Below are 26,476 nucleotides of genomic sequence, written 5' to 3'. Positions count from 1 at the left end.
CCTGCTTCAGATTCTGTGTCTCTTTCTCTCTCTGCCCCTCCCCTGCTCATGTTCTGTGTCTCTCTGTCTCTCAAAAAAAAAAAGTAAAAAAAAATTATTAAAAAGTGCTATTGCCTTGAGTTCCATGTTAACAAATTAACAACATATTAAATAAGATATTTTAAGCAGAAACAGGCATAAAACAGGGTTAGGAGCTGCAGGAACTCTACCCTAAGAGCAGTGATTCAGTATTCACTAATCCAGTGTTCACTGTGACTTTATGGAATATTCTTACTACAAATAACAAGAATCAACTATACATCAGCCTGTACTCACCTCAGACCTGAGACTGTCTGCATCATGCCGTGTAATCATCCATTCAACCAGTATTAACTCAGCTTTTATCATGTGCTTGGCTCTGGTCCAGCCTGGAGATTATAGCAGAAGACTAAGAGTGACCTCTCCTCTCAGGCCGTGGATAGTCTAGTGCCATTTTTCCAGGAGCAGAGGAAAGTGAAGAGAAATATTTCTTAGAGATGAGGCTGAGGACAGGATCTGACGTTGTCATAAAGAGAAGGTAATTTGGAACGTGCCATTCAAATGAAGAAACTAAGAATTGGCCATTGCATTCAGTGATTCAGAAGTCACTGATGACCTGACAAAGGGCAGGTTCAGTGGACTGAGAGATTCGAGTCTGGTTGGAGTGAGCTTAAGAGATGGAGACGAGAAAGTAGAGACAGCAGGGATAAACTATGCCTAAGGTGTTTTATTATAAAGGACATCAGCAGAAAGGAACAGTAACTAGAAGCAGATACAAAGTCAAAGGAGGTCTTATTTGTTTGTGTTTTAGAGTAGAAAATATTTCAGGATATGTTTATGCTGGTAGGAGTAACCCTGGTGTCTAGGTGAAATGTAATGTTGCAGCAGAACAAGGGAAATCTGCAGAGCCAAACCCTTGAGTAGGGTGGGGATGGATCTGGGGGTGGGTGGGGAAGGGCTGACCTTTGCTAAAAGCACAGAATGTTTATCCACCAAAAGAGGAAGGCAGGCAGAGTGTATGGATATAGGCGAGGGGAGAATTGGTATAATGGCAGGGATGCCAAAGTAGAATCTGATTAAATCTATTTTCTCCATAAAATGAGAAGCCAAGCATGGAACACTGAGGTTTGAGAAGAGAGGAGGAAATGAGGCCGCCATCTTAGAAGGTGGCAAAGTGTGCTAGAAGGTTGCAGATAGCAGCAGATCAGGCTGCACTGAGAGCCGGTTGAGTTGTTGTTAAATTGCCGTATTATTGACAATAAGATAAATTGTGCACATTTAAGGAATATACAATTTGATAAATTTTGACAACATCCATGAAACCATCACAACTAAGATAGTGAATATATCCACTTCTTTCAGAAGTTTCCTCATGCCCCTTGGGAATCCCGCCCAGCCCAGCCCACCCCTTTGTCCAGGTGTCCACTGATCGGCTTTCTGTCACTACAGATTAGTTTGCATTTTCTAGAAATTTATATAAGTGGCATCGTACAGTATGCATTCTTCTTCTCTGGCTTTTTTCACCCAGTGTGATTGTTTTCATGCATTCTTGCTGTGTATTATCAGTAGTATGTTCCTGTAATTGCTGAATTGTATTTCACGGTATGGATATGCTACAATTTGTTTATCAGTCTATCAGTTGGTGGGCATTTGGGTTGTTTCCAGTTGATGGCTATGATAAATAAAGCTGCTATGAATATATACACACACCTTTACATGTACATATGCTTTCAATTTTCTTGTGTAAGTACTTGGGAATGGAATAGCTGGATCACATGGGAAATATGAGCTTAAATATGTTTATTTATTTATTTTTGAGAGAGAAAGAGGGAGAATAAGTGGGGGAGGGGCAGAGAGAGAGACACAGGCAGAGAAAGACACACACACAGACTCTCATGCAGGCACCGGGCTCTGAGCTATCAGCACAGAGGCCAAGCATGAGATCATGACCTGAGCCATAGTCAGCCACTTAACTGACTGAACCACTCAGGTGTCCCATCCCTACATGCTTAACTTTTTAAGAAACTGCCAAACTGTTTTCTGAAGTGTTTGTAATAAGTAACAATGTGTGTACATTCCCACCATGAGTGTGTCAGTGTTCCAGTTTCTCGGCATGCTGGGAAAGGTGGTTAGAGAGGTCCTGTGTGACTAGAGAATTAATGAGCAGGAGTAGCAGAAGGGCTGAGCTGGGAAGTTAGGAGGTGGTGGTTAGTGAGGTATTGGAAAATGAGATCCTTGGAGGTGGTCATAGGAGGATTATGAAGCGTAGGTGGCCACGGTCGGCTGGAGAACAAGCTCTTTGGAGGTGTAGATATCAAGGAACTGAGGAGTTAAGGGTATTAGATGATTCATCCATGTGGATGTTGAAATCACCAAGATTGATGGTAGGAACACCATAGTCAACTAAATGAGGGAGGGAAAGTGACCAGGAAAATGGTGGTTGGCTGCAATAAGGAAGAACAGAGGGCAAATAATCTGGTGAGATGTACTGGAGATTTCCTTTTTGTTTTAATGTTTTTAATGTTTATTTATTTTTGAAGGGGAGAGAGAGAGAGAGAGAACATGATCAGGGGTGGGGCAGAGAGAGGGAGATACAGAGAGCTGTCAGCACAGAGCCTGATGTGGGGCCAGAACTCATGAGGTGTGAGATCATGACCTGAGCCGAGGTTGGAAGTTTAACTGACTGAGCCACCCAGGCATCCCAAGATATCCTGGAGATTTCTATTCATGTATTAAAATTTTTAATTATGAATATTATTTTATTTATATATTTAATGTTTATTTTTGAGAGAGATCATGAGTGGGGGACAGAGGATCCAAAACAGGCTCTGCACTGACAGCTGCAAGGCCGATGCAAGGCTTGAACTCATGAACTGTGAGACTATGACCTGAGTCAAAGTCAGACACTCAACCAACTGAGCCATCCAGGTGCCCACATTATGAATATTATTTTAGGTAGTCAGAAGACCATATATAGTACATATATACAACCTCAAAAAATAGGATATTACCTAATATGAATTGCAGTTGCAATGAATGAGCATCTCTTGGGCTGTACTATTGATGATAAAATGAGTACTAATAACTACCAGTGATATTAAAGATCATGTATGGAGTGCAGACTGTATGGAGACTCTATCCTAAACTCTGAAGATTTAATTCTTACTACAGTGGCCCCCCCAGAAAACTGGCACTGTTCTTTCCATTTTATAACCAGTGAAAGTTGGAGTCAAAGAAATAGAACATTGGGGTGCCTGGGTGGCTCAGTTGGTTAAGCATCCTGCTTCGGCTCAGGTCAGATCTCACGGTTCGTGGGTTCGAGCCCCGCATCGGGCTCTGTGCTGACAGCTAGCTCAGAGCCTGGAGACTGTTTCAGACTCTGTATCTCCCTCTCTCTCTGACCCTCCCCTGCTCCAGCTGTCTCTCTCTCTGTCTGTCAAAAATAAATAAAAAGCATTAAAAAAAATTACAAAAAAAAGAAATAGAACATTACCAGTACCTTTTATTATTTTTTTGTTTATTTATTTATTTATTTTCAGGGCAGGGGGAAAGGGGCAGTGAGAGAGAGAGAGAGAGACAGGATCCTAAGCAGGTGCCACACCGTCAGCGTGGAGCCCAACACAGGCCTCAAACCCACCCAGGAACCATGAAATCGTGACCTTAGCCAAAACTAACAATTGGATGCTCAACTGACTGAGCCACCCAGGTTCCCTAGCAGTACCTTTCAAATATCCTGAGTGCCCTTTCCAGTTGCTCTGTCTCGCACCCTTCCACCAAGATAACCACTAGACTGATGTTTGTATTTATCATTCCTTGTTTTGGTTTATGGTTTACCTCCTACTCACTTCTGCATGGTTTTGCATGTCATTGAGTGATATAAACATGTCATACTGTACAAATTCTCTGTGAAACTTTTCTTTTTTGCTCAGTGAATCATTTCCTGATTGTGTTGATTCATGTAGCTGTAGTGTGCTTTTCACTGCCTTAAGGTATTCATTGTGGGAATATTCCACAATTTATTTGGCTTACATTTGACCATTCTGTTTGGCTCACAATTGCATATTCTATTAGGAGGAATACTGTATTTGTCTCTGAGTGTACATGTGTAAGAAGAGTCTCTCCAGGATAAGTCCTGGATTTTTTTTTTTTAAGAAGGGAGATGTTTAAAAAATGGCAAAAGGGAACAAAGAAGGCACCAACCCATCTCCCCCCGCTGGTGTGTGTGGGATGGGAGGCCACAGAGGGAAGGGTGCTGTTGAGTCAGTATACTGAGGCTTTGAGTTGGAAATCTTCACCTTGCATCAGGGAGATCATCGCTTCTGGGGTCCTTGTTATTCCCAGGGTGACTTTCCATAGGTCCTAACCTGGCTTTTGATCACTTATATGGCTCTATATGGAAGCAGAAGAACTGTAACACAACAAATAATCAAGACTCAGGGACATTGGCTCTAATTCAAAAGAATTGTGTCTCATGTGATGCCTGTTTTTGTGATGTCTGTAAAACCTTTGAACCTTATAAGTCATCATCATCTTCATCATCTCAAATCCATTATTTGTTCTGTTTAATCAGTAAATATTTATTGAGTGTCTTAGGTGTCAGGCACTATGTGGGTTCCGGTAATAGCAATATTAACAAGAAAAACCTGTTTCCCTGAGTCAGATAAATGAGCTGTTGGTGCAATTAACAGTGACATCAAAGTTGTTGAAGCAGGGTCATCCCTGGCTTGTGTGGGTTGCCTCCATACTCCAAATTCCTCCTATACCCCAACCCTCTCATATCTACCCACCGGAGCCTTTTAATTAAAAGTAGGGAATGGTCAGATGGATTCTTTTGGAAGCATAAACCATTGAAATTGACAGTCATGCATTATTCTTCAACAAATGTATGTGTCAGAAGCTCGGCTAGCACTGAAGATATGATGGTGAGCAGATAGATATGGGCTGTGACTCAAGGGAACCTGAAATGGGTGAAGCAGGCTTTGATTAGATGTACATTTAAAGTCACTTAAAAAGTAAAACATCAAACCAGGATAAGTACTGTGAAAGCAAAGTGCACAATGTGATGAGAACAAAGGGTAAGGAGTCTGACAGCCTGGAAGGGAAGAGAAAGGGGGTGAGCTTCTTAGAGACAGTGGTGCTTGAGTTGAGATCTGGAGGATAACAAAGAGTTAATTAGGCAAAGAACAACAGACAAAGGAGGAATGTTCCAACAGAATGTGCAGGAAGCTCAAAGTTAGGAAACTTTAAATCCGTTATCGGTAATCTCAGGTGGACCCTCAGGGATTCCCAGCAGAAAACAGTGGTTGCCTAACCAATGGCTTTATTCTCCCACTCTTCTCAACTATTTTACTCCTTCTCCTTCCCCTCAAATTGCTGAATCTCTCCCGTCTCACCCTCAGCTGATTATCATGTGTTCTATTTCATGGAGGAAACAGAAGAAACCAAAAGAGAACTTAGCCAGGCTCCTACTGTCCAATCTGTGACCGCCTGCATCGCACATGCTCATGCAGTCCCGGCTCCTGCTCAAAGCCAGCCGCCCCACCTGTGCACTGGAACCCAAATCCTCTCGTCCTCTTTATAAAGAGAATCCTATAAAGGATCAGTTCTCTCTATGAATCACTCCAATCAGCATTAAAACCATGTAATTTTTCCCATCTTAAAAAAAAAAATCCCTTCGTGACTCCATTTCACCCTCCCCACCCATTTGTCTCCTTCCTTGTAAATTAAGCTGTCCCTTAAAAGTTGCCGAGGTTCACAATTTTCAGTCTATCACCTTCCATTATGTCTTGAACCCGCTGCAGTGAGGCTTCTGCGCTCATCCCTTAATCCAGCTTGATCTCATCAGGGTCATCAGTGACTATCTTACTAGAACCAGGGATTAAGTCTTATCTTGATTTCTGTGATGGCTTCACAACATTTAGCAGTTGTTCAGTCTCCTCCTTGAGACATTTTCTTCACTCAGCTGGAGTGTCATGCTCTGTAGGCTTTCCTTCTACCCACTGGCTTTTCCTCACCATCTGCTCTGCTGGTTCCTGCTCTTTTCTATTGTCTTTGAATTTGAGTGCCTTGTCATGTTCAAACTGTCTCTTCTCTGTTTTCTTTTTTTTTTTTCTTGCCAAGATTTTATTTTAATTCAAGTTAGTTAACATATGGTGTAGTAATGGTCTCAGGAGTAGAATTCAGTGATTCATCACTTACATACAACAAAGTGCTTATCACAAGTGCCCTACTTAATGACCATCACCCATTTGGCCAATCCCCATCCACCTCCCTTTCAGCAACCCTCAGTTTATTTTCTATAGTTAAGAGTCACTTATGGTTTGCCTCTCTCTTTCTTTTTTTATCTTATTTTTCCTTCCTTTCCCCTATGTTCTTCTGTTTCACTTCTTAAATTAAGATATGACTGAAATCATATGGTATTTGTCTTTCTCTGATTGACTTACCTGGCTTAGCATAATACTCTCTAACTCCATCCACATCACTGCAAATGGCAAGATTTCATTCTTTTGATGGCTGCATAATATTCCATTGTGTATATACACCACATCTTCTTTATCCATTGATCAGTCAATGGACATTTGAGCTTTTTCTATAATTTGGTTATTGTTGATAGTGCTGCTAAATACATTGGGGTGCATGTGCCCCTTCAAATCAGTATTTTTGTATCCTTTGACTAAATACCTAATAGTGCAATTAATGAGTCATAGGGTAGTTCTATGTTTAACTTTCTGAGGAATCTCAACTCTGCCTTTCTCAGTTTTCATGTAGTAGTTTCATTCATCATTCATTCTCAAGGTTTTAAATACAAAGGAGCACCTTCGGCTCAGGGCTTACATCTCAAGTTCAGACTTGTGCATCAGATTGACTGCTCAGCGTCTCTACCTGGCTCTCTTCCCTCCCAAGTTCAATATGCCTGTTGCTGAGTCCCTTATCGTCCTCCACCAAACCTAGTCCTCCCAAAGTTTTCCCCTCTCAGATAAGGGTAGCTCTGCCTTCCTAGTTGTCCTCTCACTGAGGCTTCCCATGACCTCCACATTTAAAATTTCCAGCTGAACCTCTTCCTAGCATTCCTTTTCTCTGCCTAGTATTTCTCATTTCCTGCTTCCTTCTAATGTACAATATGTTTTTGCACTTACTTTATTAACTGTCTTCCTATTGGAATGTGATGTCCCCAAGGGCATATATTTTTCTACTTTGTTCACAGATGAAGTCCCATTACTAGAACAATGTCTATCATATAATGAAAGTACAGTGAATATTTGTTAAACAGTACAGTGAATATTTGTTAAACAGTCAGTCCCAAGGGAGTTTGGAAATTTGGAGGAAAAAACATGTCAAGAGACCTAAAGAAGACCGGGCTTGCTGGAGGAGCCCTTACCTGCCAGAGCCTGAGAAGAAAAGAGCAGATTTAAAAGATCAAGAAAGAAAGCCAGGGAGGTTAAAATAAGGAGTGATGCAAGAAAGTATTGTCTAGCAATGTCTTGAAGAGTGGGACAAAGGATAAATATGTTTGGATTCAGTTGAAGAAGTCAAAGTCTCAGAGCATGCAGATCTGGGATGGAGAAGTCTAGGTAGGCCACCATGGCAGTGAGTCCTTCAGCAATCAAAGAGCAACCTTGGGGGGCCGTTAGAATCAAAGGGCCAGGAAAAGCAAAGAGTACAAAAGAGTTCTAAAAATGAATTAGATTATTTCTGCTCAAAAGAGCAGATTAACTTTATAATGATCCAAAATAATAAAGTTCCTCTCCTACACACATCTCTCTATTCAGTGATTATTAGCCCCTGTAACAAAGCACTGTTCACAGTCCTGAGAAGGGTAGGAAGGGAGGGCAGCTCAAAGTTTACAAAGTTGACCCTGCTCTCAAGGAGCTCTTGTTTCTTCCACATTTAGATTCCTGATCCCCATTGCATTCCAGCAGACCAACCGCCCTGTACCAGTTGTGTATTCGCTCAATACTGAATTTCAGCTCTGCAATAATGAGAAGGTATTCCTAATGGATCCCAATACATCTGATATGTCACTGGCAGAAATGGATTATAAAGGGGCCTTCTCAAAAGGTAAGTTGTTTCCGTCACCTGCAAAAAGAGAGTCTGGTCAAACTTGAGATGCTTTAGGACAGGTCTCTGTTGATTGGCTTTGAGGGAACTCTCCCATGAAGAATCCCTTGAACTTGGTTTTAGGGCAGCCAAAGTTAAACCAAGGAACAGACCCATATCCTTCCTTCGTGCTGTTTCAAAATAAGATTACATATGTGGTGCTATAATGATTGGCAGTGTGGTAAAATTGTGGAAAACACTGGTCTGAGTGGTAAGAAGACTAGAATTCTCAGCCTGATTCTAACACACTGTCTTGACTTTGAGTAAGTTGCTTTATCTCTCAATTACTCAGAGGAAGTACACAGCATGACCCCTACTACCTACCAGCCTCAAGGTGTGAATGTCTATGTACTCCCCATCATGCTTTCTCTACTGGAAATGATTCCTCTTCCCCCTCCGCACCTCAAATGTGGTTTTCTTGATGTTTCAAAAGGATAGCTCTTTCTTCTTCAGGTCTCTACTTAAATATTAACCTCCTCAAAGAGGCTTTCCTTGACCATACCAGACAATTGAACGTAGGCCTCCATAGTTTTCACTTTCATGGAACATTATTCATTTTTATAGTACTTCTCACAATTTCTAATATTCTATAATACATATCACATATTTCTTATTTGTTGCCTATTTCTACCACTAGACTGTGAACTCCATGAGAATAGAGATTGTGATCAAATATCAAATGTGCACACCATACCACCAGTGTCTAGGTGCTCAATTAATATTTATTGATTGAATAAATGAATTAGTCAATTATCTCCCTTTCTTCTCTCAATTACCCCTCTGCCTTTTTCTTACTTTTAATCTTCTCCTCTTATCTGAGTTTTTTGTCTCACTCTATAAACACAAGTTCTGCCCATAACAGAGAAAAAAGCATCCCTCAACCCCAACTCCCCTTCAAAGTTCAGGCTGTTTTCTACTTTTCTTTCTCTGAGAAACTTCTTCAAAGAGTAAACACTCACTGTCTCTATGGCCCTTCTCTGTCCATTCGTTGCAAGCTCAGAACTCCCTTTTCTCAATGATGCCAAATTAGTGGATTTCCACACTTTTCCATATTGGGTTTCCTTTGCACCAGTCTCACCTGACCCATCTTGCTTCTCTGACCACTTCTCACTCTGCCACTCTGGATTTTCATCCTCTGCCATATCTGTGTGGCTGTCCCCAGGTTCCATGCTTGGCTCCTTCTGGCCTCCCTCTAGTGGTCCCTCTGGTCATCCCTATGGCTGGGCCCATCCCTTTGCTCTGAATTTCTTAGTTGACTACTCCACAGCCATTCCTTAAGAACTGACCTCATCCCTGATCTCTCCTGAACTTCATTTCCACATTTCCACATGTGGCTCTGGAACTACCAAACTGCTTCAAATGAATGTTTTTCAGATACCTAGAAGTTCTCAAACTGGACTTAACTTCCTCCAAACATAGTCCTTCCACATCCTCTGCCACAGTGACCACATCATACTCCAGGTGCCCTGGGCAAAAACCTCAGAGTTGTCCTCCACTTCTCCTTTGCCTCCTGTCTGTCATTAAGATCATTGGAATCTGACTCCTAGACATTTCTTGAGTTTATCCTTGATTTACCGCTATATTATAGATATGTGTCTCTCACAGAGCCCCCCTACATGATCTCTGTGACTCCTAACTCTTTGTCTTTCCTCCGTTCTCCATCTTTCTGAAGCTCTGGTGTGTTGCAGTTATGCCCCAGCTTAAAACCTTCCAGCGTTCCCTATTTCTTACACACCAAAGTCCAGGCTCCCAGCATATTTAGCCTGTCATCCTAGGAGTCTCTCCTGCCAGAGCCTGTGAATATCCTCCTCTCTAGTCACATAGACCTACTCAGAGCCACATAGCAAATTCTCTGGACAAGCATTTGGAATCAGACTGCTTTCTGCTCAGTCTTTTCTCCCCTTATCATAGATATAAAACCTAGGACACATTATTTAAAATGAGGATAATAATTGAACCTATATCTCAGGCTCATGGGAGGAATAAATAAGATAACGTAGGTAAAGAATGTGGCGTCATAGCGGGCACTAAGGAGACAGGAGCTACACTAGGACCCATGCCCTTACGGCATTCAGTATTTTTTGCCTCAAAAGCTCTCCTCAGTCTCCTACCTCAAACGCTCTGTCTCACAAAAGCCTACTCATGTTTTAGGATACTGCTCAAACATTATTTCCTCTTTAAACCTTTCCATACCTCTCCCCAGGCAGATTTCTGTGCTCGGCTATATGCTCACTAAACGTGATGTACCTTCCTTTATTGTGGTTCATAACAGTATAGTGTGGTGGTGGTGGTGGTAAAGAGGATGGCTTTTAGAGCCAAAGTACCTTCACTTTGAATCCCACCATGACCACTTACTAGCTTTGTGAACTTCAAGTCCCTTAACCACTCAGTGCTGCAACTTCCTCATCTCTAAAGTTGTGAGCACTACATGAGTTCTTGTATGGGAAGAACTTAGTATAATACCCAGCAAATAGTGTGAGTTTGATACATGTTAGCTATTTTTAGCAATTGGTTAGGTTGTATTTCTGACCTCTCCCCTGGATCTGACTCACCTTTGCTTCCCGCTTTGTGTAACAGTCCTTGACACACCTTACGTGCTTAATTAACGTTTGTTGAATGAAAAAAGCTGTAAATGAATGAATAAGTATTTCAGGGACACACGGAATCATAGAGCTCTTCGTAGAGGTACTTTTGACTCTAAGGGAGTGTGTTAAATCCTTCCTACCCTTGACATTTCTTTCTGTTTACTCTTAAAGTCTGACCTAGTTAATGCCTCTTGATCTTTCCAGGGCAAATCCTATATGGCCGAGTACTTTGGAATCCAGAACAAAACCTTAATTCTGCTTACAAACTCCAGCTGGAAAAAGTCTATCTTTGTACCGGCAAGGATGGCTATGTGCCTTTCTTTGATCCCACGGGGACAATCTACAATGAGGGGCCACAGTATGGATGCATTCAGCCCAACAAACACCTAAAACACAGATTTCTGCTGCTGGTATGCTAACTACTTGCATTCAACAGCTGACACTCAAGTTGATTTCCTCAGCTGTGAATTCTGCCTAAGCAGACAGGACCCCACTCTTGATGGTATTCTCTCGATACATATTGTTGTTGTTTCTCTCTGGTCAGCCAAACGCTACTACATACTACCGACAGTGATGGTTATGGTGGGTAACAAGTCAAGCTCTTATTAATGTCCCAGGAAAAGGAAAATCAAGGCCAGTGTTTCTCAAAGTATGGACCAACAACCTCTGAATATCCCTGATTCTCTTTCAGGGAATCCACAAGGTCAACACTACTTTCATAATAATATGATGATACCTGCTTTTCTTCACAATAATTCCCTCATGAATATAGACAGTATGAAAGGTTTATTGATATGGTTTCAAATTCCCCATTATAACTAACCTCTTAAAAATACCACTTACCAAGTTTGATGTAGTATCAAAACAAAATATCCACAATTATCTGAAAAAGCTATGAAAACATTCCTCCCTTTTCCAACTACACATCTGTATGAGGTCAAACTTTCTTCATATACTTCGGCCAAAATAACATATTACAACTGGTTCAGTATAAAAGAAGATTTTAGAATCTAGTTCTTTTCCAGAGATTTGCAAAAATGTAAAACAATGCCAGGTTTCTTTTAAGGAGACAGGAATGACTATAGGTATTTTTCCTAAAAAAAAAATAAATGTTACTTATGTTAACATGCAATGGGTTTTTCCATTGCCACTTTAAAATTAATTAGTAAATTAGTATTTTCTAATTTTCAGTGTTAAATTTAAGAGAGTAAATATTGATAGACTTTTAGTGTCCTTGTTTGTTTGGTTGGTTGGTTGATTTATGTAGTTTTGAGAAAGAGAGAGAGAGAGGGAGAGAGAGGGAGCACATGAGCCAGGGAAGGGCAAAGAGAGAGGGAAAAGAAGAGAATCCCAAGCAGGCTCTGTGCCACCAGCACAAAGCCCAATGCAGGACTCAAACTCATGAGCCACAAGATCATGGCCTGAGCCAAAATCAAGAGTTAGACATTCACCCAACTGAGCCACCCAGAGTACCCCTTGGTGTTCTTGATTTTTAAGTGTAAGGGGTCCTGAAACCAAATGGCTTAAGAATTATTTTTTTAGACTATCCCAGTCTTTGGGCATTGAGATCACTGAAGCCACCAAGTATCCTTCCTTGAAGAGGGCAGTGGTTGATTAAGGAAAGAACTTCTGTTACACATGGTCTCCTGACCTAACCCGAGGCTGGAGTGGAGAGTACCTTTCTCCCCGCAAAGACTGCCACCTGCCAGTTCAGTGGTTCTATCTTTCTAAACCTCATGTTTCTTTTTTCTGAAATTCTAGGACCGCAGTCAGCCTGAGGTCACTGATAAGTACTTCCATGATGTGCCCTTTGAGGCCCACTTTGCTTCTGAGTTGCCTGATTTCCATGTGGTCAGTAGCATGCCAGGTGTGGATGGATTTACTCTGAAAGTGGATGCACTCTATAAGGTGAGTTGCTGAGAAATGTAGAAGTATAGGACCAAGGCCACTGTAAAAGTTATAAAAAGGAAGATGATATTATCTCTGGACTGTTAGTCTCTTTTTTAGCATTCTTGCCGGTGGGCCTTTTTTTATTGACGTTAAACTTATCATTCACTGCAAACTTTCACCATCTCTCCCAGTGGACCACAGCAATAATCAAATTCCTTAATTTGCATGCTGTCACTTGTCAGTGTATGCAACAGGGGTGCATATGGTACTCTGGTTTTTCCTAAATTCTTTTCTGTCACTTGCCTTTTTGGCCGTGTGCCTCACCAGCTGATCTTCACAGGCATGTCGAAAACATTTAACAAAATCATAAATACAGTATAGCAATTTAGAATGGCAAGAAGTACTAATATTTGATAAGCAAAAGTACTCTCAATCCCAGTAATAAACATGAACTTTTTCTATCTCTGAGTAGTAGCAATCTATGACCTGGGGTTTCAGAACTATTGCCACTCTTCAGAAGTTAGTTCAAACCATGGAGGCTTTCAATGGGGGCAGATGATATGGCAATAAAATACATGGTGGTTTAACCATTCAGGGGATCATCCAGATCCCAGAAGTGTTCAGATTTAGGACATTTTTGTCATGTATCTGCATATTTTGCACAGAGTAGGTGTTTAGCAGATATTTGTTGAACGACTCTATTTTAGCTGAAGTTCATCAATAAATAATAAGTTAGCATAACACGCCATTGAAGGTCACTGGGAATAAATATGGCTCTTAATACTATTGCTTCACTTCAGTCTATAAAGACCAACAAATCATAAGTATTTATTTAGCTAAAAAAACCATGAAAGATAAATGCTTAGGGCTATTCCCTACACAGGGAAACAGAACAGAATGTGAATAGCTGGTCCACGATCACTCTAATTTGGAAATAAAATGGAACCTATAATATTTAGTTCAATTCTTGATTACCAATCGCTGCTAATGCTTTTCTTGAAACTATCTATCAAGGCATGTGATGGTAATTATCTTTCCATTTCCTTTCTCTTTTTAAAATTTATTTATTATTTATTTATTTGTTTATTTATTTATTTATTGAGAGAGAGCATGAGCAGGGGAGGTTCAGAGAGAGAGATCCTAAGCAGGCTCCACACCATCAGTGTAGACTCCATTGAGGGGCTCAAACTCACAAACCATGAGATCATGACCTGAGCCAAAATCCAAAGTCAGATACTTAAAGGGATGGAGCCACCCAAGTGCCCCTTTCCAATTCCTCTCTGAAGGAGTGATCTGTGGGCAGCAGTGACGTGTTCAGTTTGTGTCTGTTTCCCTCCTCCTGCAGGTGGAAGCAGGACACCAGTGGTATCTCCAGGTGATCTACATCATTGGCCCCGACACCATGGCAGGGCCTCGGGTCCAGCGCTCTCTCACAGCCCCTCTGAGGCGCAACCGGAGAGACCTGGTGAACCCCAGTGGCCATCTAAGCCTTGACGATTCTCTCATCTATGACAATGAAGGGGACCAAGTCAAGAATGGCACCAACATGAAGTCCCTGAGTCTTGAGATGCACGAGCCAGTTGTAGCTGCTTCTCTATCCCAAACTGGGGCCTCAATAGGCAGTGCCCTTGCCGCCATCATGCTTCTACTTCTGGTGTTTCTGGTGGCTTGTTTCATCACCAGGAAATGCCAGAAGCAGAGAAAGAAACTGCCCCCAGAGGACATTTTGGAGGAATACCCTCTGAACACCAACGTGGATGTGTCTAAGAGGAGCTCAGACAGGGTGGAGAAGAACGTGAACAGGCACTACTGCACCGTGCGGAATGTCAACCTACTGAGTGACCCCGAGGGGGCTTATGCATTCAAAGGTGCTAAAGTAAAAAAATTGAATCTGGAAGTCAGAGTTCACAACAATTTACAAGATGGAACAGAAGTGTAACAAGGGAGACCAATGTGTATTTTTTTTCTAAAATCATTTTTATAAAACAGGGGGAAGAGACGGTATTTTTATAATCTCGCAGATTAAAAAGGGAAGACTATAGCTTTGAGTGGTGGGAGGCACACATCACATGCATCGACTCACAACTGAGCTACCTCATTAAACAAAGAACCACTGAGACCCCAGAGGTTTGGAGCAGACTCCTTTTGGTGGCTCCCTTTAACAGTGTCAGCAGCCACAGACCGCTCCTTCCGTAAGGCTGCTCGCAGAAAGCAAGTATGTCAGTATTAGGCAGGGTGTAGACTATTCAGCTAGCTGATGGAATTCAACAGACTGGGAGATGTGTGGTGTAGATCTCCGGCAGGGCAGGGGCGGGGACATTCAGGGCCCTTAGTTTCTTCCCCACCTCCAGCTTTCTTCTACTTGGGCTTTTCCTAGGCCTGTGGACAGCAGAGTTTGGATTGCTGACACTCAGATTCCATTCAGAATTCTGCTAATCAGCACAACCTATACATTTGCTCATTGTATCTGCTTGACAGCTTGCATTCCATGGGCTCTAACTCTCCTTTGGGAGTCCAGAGCCTTTTTATCTGGGGGTTTCAAGGTGCTCTAGAGGAGAGCTCTATTCCGCAACTTGCAGGGAGAAACCACAGTACCTGCCCTGCCCTCCCCTCTCCCCCACCTGTCAAGTATCTGGCACTGCAGAACCTCCCCCCTTACAGAAGGGCAGACTGAAACCCCGGGGGAAGGGGAGACTGACAAGCACCTCAAACATACTAGTGGTGGACTGCACCCAAGGCCCAGGGGGACATCCCTGAACCTGACTGGTTTACACTGCACCAAGGACACATGAGGACATCCTGCCTGACAAAGAACACTGCAAAACAAGATCAGTGCAGCTGGCCTTTTTATTCCCCATAGCTGTGGATGCTTAAAACCCCACCACACTTTCCTGCTGCCCGTCGTTGCCCAATCCAGTAAGAGACAGCCCTGTGTACTTTGCTAGCTGTGAGTTTTTTATTTTGTGAGGGTTTCAGAAAAGTAAGTGATTCATTTGAATAAAACAGATTAGGAGAAAGCTCAGCTCAGTGAAATCTGAGTTAATAGAGGCCAACTAGTACTCACAACAGAGAAAGTACCAACCCTCATAGCAGATGAAGGCACCGATCCCCGTATGGGTTTTCAGAGATTTCTTGTTGGGGGCAGGGGTTCTTTTCTGGTAGCTCAGGCATTTATTTTGCCACACCAACACATGACAAGGCCATAAACACGTGGCTTTAAAATGATTTCGTGTTCAAAGTGCAGCTTAATGATTTTGTATGAAGTGTGCACATGGCTTGCTTTTGTGTTTCCTGTTTGCTTTTGCCTTACTGGCAAAAACATAAGCATGCGTGTCATGTTGTTTTGAAATGAAGGCACAATTTCATCACCAAGGAGGAAAAGACGTGTTCTCTCCTGTTGCATGGCAAGCCATAATCATGAGCAAATAATAGAGCATTCGCACTGCGTAATATTTGTATTAGAATGACCCAAGCCCTTTGAGAACATTCCAAACTGCAAACACTTCGGTTCTAAAAGCTAGAAGATTGAGCCATGAAAGGTTTTAGGCGTCTCTACCAGACTCTAAGATCTTGAGAAAAGGACCCTGTAAACTGTGCCTTTGGTTCTTCAGCAGTGCCTTGCACATAACAAGCACTCCAGAAATACTTGTTGCTAAGCAAATGAATGGCATCATGGGTGAATGGTAGACGAATAAATCCAGGAAGGGGACGTGAGAGACGATGGTGGCAATATCACAAGGGAAGATAAAGAGGGAAAAAAAAAAACCCTAAAACTGCCTTTTCTGCTTGGATTATAAAGTAATCTCATTGGGACAAAAAGCACCACTTGACATAGGCATGAATCTAACAATGGTCTTAAGGAGGATTGAATAGAAAAATCATAATAAAGTACTAGCGGAAGGTGAAACTATGAATCCGCCTCCAGAGCAGAGCAGATTTTAGAGGAAAGTCTGACTTGGCTTTCTGAGGTGAGTGAAGTTTTCAGGAGAGGATGGATTGAGGTGAGTCCACAGCCTGAAACTGCTGAATGGTCACATGCTAGTCGACACCAGCTTGGGCAATTTGGGGCAGAACTTTTGTTATCAGCCTCATGAACATCCAGAATTGGCATCTCGTGGCTGGAGAGCTCATCAGCCAGGGTGGAATCATCGTCTCCAGAGCAACCTAGAAGGTTAGTGCTAATCCTGCAAGGGACAGGAAGCCTCTCATTTGTGGAGCAACTTTTGATTTGGCCTGTTATTTATTGTTCCTAGTTGCCAGAATGCTTACACATGAAAGCAGCACCGTTTCATTTGCTCAAATATCCTTCTTGCACATCCCTTCCACTATGAAGTAGGACACATGCATGGGAAGAATGCAGATGTGTGGCAGCGTGAAGCTAATGCAGGAAAAAGACTGAGACCTCCAAGTGCTCTTAGCCTCTGTGTATGTGGCCTGGAGTGACTGGGACAGCATCCTGTGGGAACCTTGAGATCGTGAACTCCCGGTGTGGGAGGAAAGCCTTGGACTCTTCCTGCCTCCCTTCCTTCCTACGCTTCCCCCTCTATAGGCCCTTGTTTTCAAATGCTGATACTTCTCTAATGGATGCACACTTATTAAATAGAAAGTGTTAACAAATTTGAAGCTGGGATTTCCTCCTTTGATACAGCTTTTTCTTTTGTTTATGTTTTATATTTCATAGTAGGAATCAGATAATTCGGTGACTGACGTGGGATTGTATTTCCGTCCAAACCTTCCTTTCGATTTCTCTTACTTGCTCACTAATGCGTGTGTTTTACTAATCCTTTATACCATGCCTTTAGGTGAGAAGGAACAAAAACCCCTCAGGGGTGGCTCTTTGCTCTCACCCGCTGGCTGTGAAGGTTGAAAGAAAGAAGAGTTGCACCTTTTTTCTGCCCTTTTATGACCCGGGGCGTCCTGGAACCAACCTCAGATTCCTATTGTTGGGTGTGGGAGTGGTGTTGGAATGTGTTTGCATGGTCGTATGATATTCGGGGTTAGTGTCCTGTAGCTGTTTGTTATTCTTGGATACGACACACATGCTCAGACTAAGTGAAACATTTGTGGTGCTGTCGACCTGATTTCTTGACTCAAATGATTTTTGTATTTCTAATACCAACTTGTGTGTTATGAATTTCTGATTTCTCCAGTAGCATATGCCACTATATACATTTGTATTAATAAATGACAGACTGGTTGCATTGTTTTTGCCATGTTCTTTTTAGATTATTCATCTCATTAATATAAGACATTGCCTTTGAGATGGCAAAATCATCCTGAAGTTTGAGGCAAAGTGTTTTGGAGAACACCTGCCTGAAGGGGTTGAATCTGAGACATATATTAACCATGCCAAGAGCAAGATGAAGAATAAATTGCACAGCCCAGATCATCAGTGCTCATCTTCTGCCATCAGTTGAAACCCCAGTACCAAAAGGAATAAACTCTCCATTTGCTAGACAATAAGATGATTATTTACACTGACTTTATTACAACCAAACCTTCTCAGGATATTTGATAGAGTGTGAAAATGGCTATGTCCTGTTATGCAATCCCCCAAATTTGTTAAGTATCCCTCACTCACCCTGGAGATGACCAAGGCTCAAATCAGTTGATTGGGAAAATGGTAGCGTGGGAAGGCAAGTGAGCCCAGACTGGGCGTTCTAGGAGCCTGTGCATTTGTGTGCCTGTTCCCTCTGGGAAGCTGCTTTATATAAAAAACCAAAAATACTGCCAATGACTTGACCGGCAGGGCCTCGTTGGCACCTTTTTATGGCACATTTGCAAACTCAGCAAGACTTGAGAGAGCATGTTTTCATGAAATCTGGGGAAAGGAGGGTACAACTTGGCCTGGGATTTCCTTAGATACTGCTGGGGCTTATAATATAAACTTCACTTCCTAGCGGTTTCCGGTGATTGTCCATTGCCTGACAACAGGCTCTGAGCCCTGGGGCACATTTCTCTCAGGCCCCAGGAGAAGCTGTATCAGGAACCAAACTACGAATCATTAGGATTGGCTAAGAAAATGCTTCCTGAGACCTGAAATTTCATAGGCATACACTTTAGAAATAAACTTGGGGGTAAGTGGCAGAAATTGAGTTCTTATTTAGATTTTGCAATACCTCACAGATGAGGGTTTTGAAGAAACATAGTACAGAGAATATCTCATCAGGTTCAACCCCAGAGAATTGTTGGTTTCGTAGGTAAAAAATAGTCCACTATTAGTTGTCTTGTATGTCTTGGCCTAATATTAAAACCTCGTGATGTGTAATAGAGATTCTGTCCCCAGATGAGCCTGAGAGAACTCTAACTAGGAGCCTTTTAGAATCGTGTCCTGAGAATCACTAGTAAGTGGGGACACTATCCACTAACACATTGGGCACATCTGGCAACTAAGAGCAGTGACTCTTCTACATTTTCTACTTCCTTGGTCCTCATGACAGCCCTGTGAGATAGTTGTCGGTCATTGTCCTGGGTGATTTCCTTTGAAAGTTTCCATATGTAAACGAGGGTTTCAGATCTTTACCAGAAGGCCTGCACAAACTGGTATTTTAATATGGCCCAAAGCTCCTATAACTTAATGCTTGTCATGAAAAAGTTTGTCATTGATCAATACAATATAATAAATCCATTTTACAACCCTCTCTAAAACAAACAAAAACTAGCAGTTTTACCCCTGGCTTATTTCAGTTCAAATCCACCAAGTTCCAAGACAATTAGTTATAAAAGTTTACCAGAATCCCACTCTTAGGGAGAATTTCCATAAATTGTTAAAAAACCAGTCTCAAGCTGTCTCCCTTAAACATCCTACTAAGGAAATGTGTCCAAAATGAACCAGGGCTCAATACTAGTGACTCTCACAGAAGTCCCTTTCTTCTGCTTCTGTCTCCACTCTGGTTCTCTCCCCTATTTGTGCTCCTGGAAACCAACCTTCTGGTGGACACTGGCCAAATGGAGACACCAATTCGAGAGAAGTTAAGGTGTGTCTCTATCTCACACCTACTCCCCGCTGCCTTGCTGTGGTTCTGGCTGGTTCCCTGCTGAGCCACGCCCCCTCCTCCACAGTCCAGCGCTTAAACAGTTCTAATACCACCATCCCTGTCTCTTTACACAGCCCTGCAAGAGTAAAGGTGCTAGTGATTTCGTCCTGTTCCTAATCCTAGGGGCTTCCTCATCTCTGTGGATTCCTTTAACTTAACCCTGCCTACACTTTGTAAATAGTCCCTTTTTAAAATTCTTTCATCAAACCCTTTGAATACGCTGTTTCAGAACTCTTATATAGTCCTTAGTTTTCAAATATATATCAAAGACAATGAAGCACTCGAACTCAAATCATGTCTTCATTTTAAATTTGCCCATTGTTGTCAATGGCATGCCAATAAATGTTTTACAGCCAGCATTTGGAGTTACAAAGAGGCCTGATTTGCAGCATGGGCTGGCTTTTCTGGTGTAGATGCTCCACCTACCACCAAATTTCAATGAACATAGAGTTGGGCGGCAATATTCAGGAACACAATTTTATACAGCATTTCTACTACGCAGATGCAATGGATGTAAACCACCTCGAAAACACCAAGAATAGTAAAATGTAAAATAATTAGGAAGTTTGGGTATCTGTGTTTTTAACATACTTTATTGAGTTGTGTTTAATATAATGTTTAATAACGGTTGTGTTTGCTTGAAAATTTCTAAAAATCTAGCAATTCGCTTTTGGAAGTCAAGCCAGCTCAGCACACCACGCTGAGAGCAAACATATTTAATACCAACAACCACTCCTTCACCTAAATCCACCTCTGTTAGGTTTTGCCTCCCATTCTACCATATATTTTAAATATACCTCAATAACTTTGCTTTGAAATCTTATAGTTGACTCACAAATTGTTCTATTTAGAGCGGGAAAAGGTGATGTAGGAAAATTAGCTTCTAAAACTATAAGGTAGTTCTATGTATTCAGAATGGTGAAAATGTCATCAAGTAATCTTCCTGGGTTCTTTCTCTGAATGACTAGAAACCTGGTTTCTGAGATCCTAATATGTATCATTATTATCATCCAACATTTTTTTCCTTCTGAGAAAATTCATCCTCTCAAGAAAAAAATATTAGCTTTATAATCATGCTGTAGCAGGATTCTGGTCTAAAAGGTGGTAACCATGGAGTTGTTACAATGAGAAACATTCACAAAACGGTTAGAGTGTATCCTGAAGGGCAGGTGGGGGGCTTGGTTGACTGAGCTTGTGACTCCTGATTTCAGTTCAGGTTTGTGAGTTCCAGCCTCGGGTCAGGCCCTGCACAGACAGAGCGGAGCCTGCTTGGGATTTTCTCTCTTCCTCTCTCTGACTTTCCTTGCTCATACTCACATGTGTGCATTCTCTCTCTCTCTCAAAAGTATATAAATAAACATTGCCATCTGGAAACCAAAGAGGTTAAACCCTGAAACAAACTAAAATCGGACCTTAACACCACCTGTTACTCATTTCCTTCTGGATGTAAACCCAGCCCTATTGCTTCCTGATTGTGTGGCCCACACCCCATGAATGTTACTGAAGCCTTCTGAGTCTGTCTCTGTAGTTGCAAAATAAAGCAAATCACACCGAAGCTAAACTGGTTAGTAAGTGTGAAATAAGACCATGAATGAGACCAGGCATTACTCACCTCTGCCTGACAGCAGTGAGCCAATGTGGGCCTTGAACTCACAAACTACGAGATCAGGACCTGCGTGGAAGTTGGACACTCAACTGACTGACCCACCCAGGTGCCCCTAAACCTTGTAACCATTTTAAGAAAGCTCATTAACTAAGGAAGTTGAACTACTTACTCCTTTTCTCTTTTAAAGTTTCTTAGCAATGACTGAGGGCTTCTGGGTGGCTCAGTCAGTTAAGTGTCCGAATTCGGCTCAGGGCATTATCTCATGGTTTGTGAGTTCGAGCCCCGCGTCAGGCTCTTTGCTGACAGCTAGCTCAGAGCCTAGAGACTATCTCTGGATTCTGTGTCTCCCTCTCTCTTTGACCTTCCCCTGTTCATGCTGTCTTCCTCTCTCTCTCTCAAAAATAAACCAAACATTAAAGAAAAGAAAGTTTCTTAGCAGTGACCATATTTATTCAATTACTATTTGGCTATGAAAGGAGGATCTAACAGCACTGCCTGTTAGAAGCAAACAGCATCCAGTGTAGGTCATGCCCCCAGGACTGCTGTAGTTGTTACGTATTACTGTAACGTATTACTATAAATTTAGTGGCTTAAAATAACACAAGTTTATTTTCTTACAGTTTTGGAGATCAGAATTCCAAAATGGGTCTCACTAGGCTAAAATCAAGGTGTTGGCAAGCTGCACCCCACATAGAGGCTTCTAGGGAGAATCCATCTCCTTGATGCATCCAGTTTCTAGAGGCCACCTGCATTCCTTGGATCATCACCCCCTTCCATCTTCAAAGCCAGCAATGACCAGTTGAGCCTTTCTCACTGAGCTCTTTCTCTGTGCTCAGAATCTGCTCAGATTCTCTGCTTCCCTCTTTCCCATAGAAGGACCCTTGTGATCACATTTGGTCCACCTAGATATTCCGGGATAATCTGTTTATATGCAGGTCAGCTAATTAGCTGCCTTAATTCTATCTGCAACCATAATTCTCCCTTGCCATGTATCATAACATATTTACAGTTTTCAGGGAGTATTTGGGGCCATTATTTTGCCTACCATATATGTCCATCATAATTTGGTACAGAATTTTTAACCACAAAAGTCAGAATACTTAAACCATCTGCCCCTCTCCTGCTGCTGCATGTCAACCAACATTTTGCACATGGGCTCTTTTGTTGAATAATTTACTTCCAGAAAAGGAAGGGACCTGTAAAGGGCATTTACTCTATCTTTCTTTCCCTGTCTACAGAGGTAACAAGGGGTCATGAATAATGGCAGTTTCTGTTGTTAGAGAATGTGACTATAGCTGTAGAGCTTTTGAACATAGAGAAGAATAGTTTCACCTAGATTACCTGCTAGATTACCCCTCATTCCCAAGGGATCCCCTGGGGTCAACTTCTCAGCATTATGTGTAGATATATACCTGTAATAATTAAGATAGGCTTTGGAGCAGGTTTACTGGGTTTGAACCTTAAATACATGATTTACTGGCTATGTGACCTTGGCCCAGGATCTTACTGACACTGCATGTTTTATTCAACTCTTAGAAATAATACATAACAGAGCCTACCTCATTTGGTTGGGGTGAAAGTTAAATAAAATAATGCACGCAACACATTTAGAACAGTGACTGGCATATAACTGGTGCTTAAAAAAGATTAGCTAAACTGTGGATTATTTTGTTGTTCCAAATACCAAAATAATACTTGATGATGTATTGGTTGAGCTCTTGTTCCTAGGAAAGTCTTATTTCCACGCCTAACACTTTCCTGGGATCTTGAGACCTTCCATATTTCCCCAGGCCTGGATATTGGATGTAGGAGCTTCTCTAGCTGTCCTTGCTCCATTTGACAAAGCTTGGCCGTGTTGGAAGTTCCCAACCTCTCCTCAACACCTCTCTGTATACTGCTAACATGGGTTAGGTTACTGTTCAGAATTATCCCCTGCCCACCCAACCCGTCCCACCCAATAGAATTGTCCATCCTATTGTCCAATAGGATGTTAGAAGTCAGGATACAAGCAAGGGCTTCGGAAGCATCTGTGCAGTTGAGTGTGCCCTCTTGTACTCTGACATGGCCGGAAGACCTTCCTCCAGGAAGCTGTGACCATCTTGCCTGGACCCAGAATGCCCACATGAAACAGAGCCATATCAGCCATCCTGCAGTTCTAAGAGAATAAATGACTTCTTTCAAGCCCCTGAATTTTGGGATGGTTGGTCATATAGCATATGGCAGTAGTAGCTGATACATTTGCCCACCATCATACAATTTTTCACAATATTGTCCCATTTAAAAACTAATTAGATTACTAGTTAGTAATCTAATCTGCAAGGCTATTCACACCTTCTTTTAGGAACCTCCTGCTTCTTGTACCCAACAGTCCAGTGTTTTTTCTCTTTCTTTTCATTTTCAAATGATAATGTCATTAACCCAAACACCTGTGAACAAGAAACTATGTACAATAATGTTCACTGCAGAATTATACATAGTAGAAAAATATTGAAACAATGTAATATCCTTCCTCAGAAGAATGATGAATTAACCATGATACAGTCATTAAATGAAATACAATACAGCAGTACAATGGAAGAATGCCTAGCTACTAGATAGCTAGTCTGAACAGAAAGAGCCAGTGGAAGTATATACATCACCATATCATTTAAGTTGAAAAACCTACTAATTAGTATTCCATAATACTTATAGCTATATCAATATTTTGAATCAAGTATAACAACATGCAGAAAAAAATAACAGAGTTTATTGTTGGGTTATCTCTGGAGAAAGAGGGAGGCAAATGGATCAGAAACAGCACAAAAGGAACACCAACTGTATCCATTTATCTTTTAAAATATCTCTAAAATATCTTTTTAAATATTCATTCTAAATGAATATGACATTTAAGCTTTGATAAAGCTGGGTGATGAGTACACAGGTAGTCAATATTATTATAATATCATTTATTCTTGTTGGTATCTTTAAAGTATTTCACAATTAAAATTTTATATAGTAACTTTTTAAAAGTTTATTTATTTTCAGAAAGAGAGAGAGAATCCCAAGCAGAATCCCCACTGTAAGCACAGAGCCCAGTGTGGACTCAAACTCACAAACCATGAGATCATGCATTAGGCTGAAATCAAGAGTCAGATCCTTAACTGAGAACCACCTAGATGCCCCTATATAGTAACATTTTAAGAAGAGACTGTGGAAGTTGTTGTTAGATGCTTGCTAGGGTCTGAATGTTTGTGTCTTCTCAAAATTAGTATGTTAAAATCCTAACCCCCCAAAGCAATGGTATTAGGAGGCAGGACCTTTGGGGTGATTAAATCATGAGGGCAGAGCTGTCATTAATGGGATTTGTGCCTTATATTTGTGACCCAGAGAACTCTCTAGCCCTTTTGGCCAGCAAAAAGACAACTGTCTATAAACTAGGAAGGGGGCTCTTATCAGACATGAAACCTGCTGGAGCCTTGATCTTGGACCTCCCAGCCTCCAGAACTGTGAGAAAGAAGTATTTTTGTTTTATAAGCCATGCAGTATGTGGTAGCCTGTATAGCAGCCTGAACAGACTAAGATACCGCTCTTCTTGACTGTTCCTACCTCAGGTTGTTCCCAGCCCTCTTGGGCATTGTTTACTTTTGACTCTTGAACAAATCCTAGAATTGTCTCCATCCTAGAGCAGCACCTGCTTCTCTCTGGGAAAGGGCACCTGTTCTCTCCTGAACTTCATCCTTGGCTTTTGCCCTCAGGCCTTTGCTGGGGAGTTCTGCTCTTTCAGCTGCGTTTCACTAATGGGAAAGCTGAGACTAGGGACTGTGAAATCCCTACTGCTAAATTACGCCCAAATACCCGAAGTGTGTCATTCAAGATTCAGCCCTGGCCAGAGGAAAGGCACCTGAGTGCTGAGTCCCGGTTATGACACTTTTTAGACTTTGCGTACATCACTTGGCCTTTCTAAGCTTCAGTTTCCTCTTTTGCAAATTGTGATAAAAAGAGTACCTCCTAGAGTGGCCTTGAAATAAAAGAGGGGATGCACTTAGGCACTTCGTCCAATGCCTGATACTCAACCAATGGTAGCTTCTAGTGTTCTCTACTACATTCTTCAACACACAACTCACAATTCCCTCAATTCAACCAGGGCTCTCATTTTTAGCCTCCTTTGTTTGTTTGTTTGTTTTTCTTCCAGATGCCTAGAATGCCCTTCTCCTTATTATCTCCCCAAGCCTGTGGTTCTCCTCCTCATACTAGACAGCCAATAAGCTTAGCAAAGGGCCACTACAATACCTGGGTTCAAAAGTCAAGTTCTGCCATTTCCTCCCTGTGTGACTTGCTTAAGTCACATAAGCTCTCTGTCTAGGTTCCTCATTTATAAAATGGGGAATAATAACAGTACAGGTGTCCCTTGATTTTCCAAAGTTCCTGTTAGGCCACTTCGATGTCACCAAATACCAATACTATTAGTACCTGTTTTTGCTAACTGAAAGAAGACAGTAAAAAGGCAAAAACAAAAGCAGTCTTCAGCATTTGTTTTGCATCGCCGTTATTGAGGGAGGGAGTGGACACCCCCAAGCCAGAGTAACCCCCTCCGCCCAGCCTCCCAAGCTCCTGACCCCAGAACTACTCTGAGCATCTCAGCAGCAAGTCTCCATAGCTTTGAACTATATCTATGAGCACATGTGCTTCATCTCCATTTATTTTGTGCATCTGTTGGCAAGATGTGTCTCAGATATCAGAAAAGCCTAAGAGGTTACTAGGAGCAGGGGGCGGGGCAGAATCTGGGAATACTCAAAAGTTTTTTCATATAAATTAACGGTGATTGCTTCTTCACTTCATGCCATTTTGGCTTAGGAAAAGTTTCATAGGAACTCTACTTCCTAATACCTGGGAAACCCGTATCTACCTGATAGGACTGTTGAAAGCTCGCCCTCCGTTCCAGGCCTGAGCTTCTTGGGAGCTGGGACAGTCTAATCTTTGTATCCACAGTGCCTCCAACAAAATAAGCATTGCAATAAATCTGCGGAACGCAACGCAGGAGAAGGAGAAGTGAAAACCGAGGGATCAGGTCTCGGTGCGAGGACGCTGGGAGACGAGGGTGGGGAAGCTTGGGCTCCCGGGAAAGCGGAGGGCAGCGGCCCCAGCTTGCAGAGGTGGAGCCAGGGCGGCCGCGGGGCGAGGCGGGCTTCTCCCGGGGCCTCTGGCGGCGGTCAGGTGGAGCCCGGAGGCCGGGGGAGGGGCGGGAGGAGGGGTGCGGTCGCGGG

At 42.1% G+C, this 26,476-nt stretch overlaps 1 protein-coding gene across 1 annotated transcript in view; it reads left to right on the top strand.

Annotated features, from left to right (window-relative positions):
- Positions 1–17,796, top strand: part of FRAS1 (Fraser extracellular matrix complex subunit 1) — a 273,045-nt gene extending 255,249 nt beyond the window's left edge. Inside the window, exons 70-73 of the mRNA XM_029951708.1 lie at positions 7,910–8,076; positions 10,905–11,110; positions 12,462–12,608; positions 13,936–17,796. Coding sequence (XP_029807568.1) covers positions 7,910–8,076; positions 10,905–11,110; positions 12,462–12,608; positions 13,936–14,529 — 1,114 coding nt within the window. The 3' untranslated portion in view covers positions 14,530–17,796. The remainder of the gene's footprint in view (positions 1–7,909; positions 8,077–10,904; positions 11,111–12,461; positions 12,609–13,935) is intronic.
- Positions 17,797–26,476: the final 8,680 nt, after the last annotated feature.

Source organism: Suricata suricatta, chromosome 1, assembly GCF_006229205.1.
Source record: "Suricata suricatta isolate VVHF042 chromosome 1, meerkat_22Aug2017_6uvM2_HiC, whole genome shotgun sequence".
NCBI classification, from domain to species: domain Eukaryota; kingdom Metazoa; phylum Chordata; class Mammalia; order Carnivora; family Herpestidae; genus Suricata; species Suricata suricatta.
The sequence above is the reverse complement of the archived record's forward strand: the minus strand, read 5'-3'. Positions and strand labels throughout refer to the sequence as shown.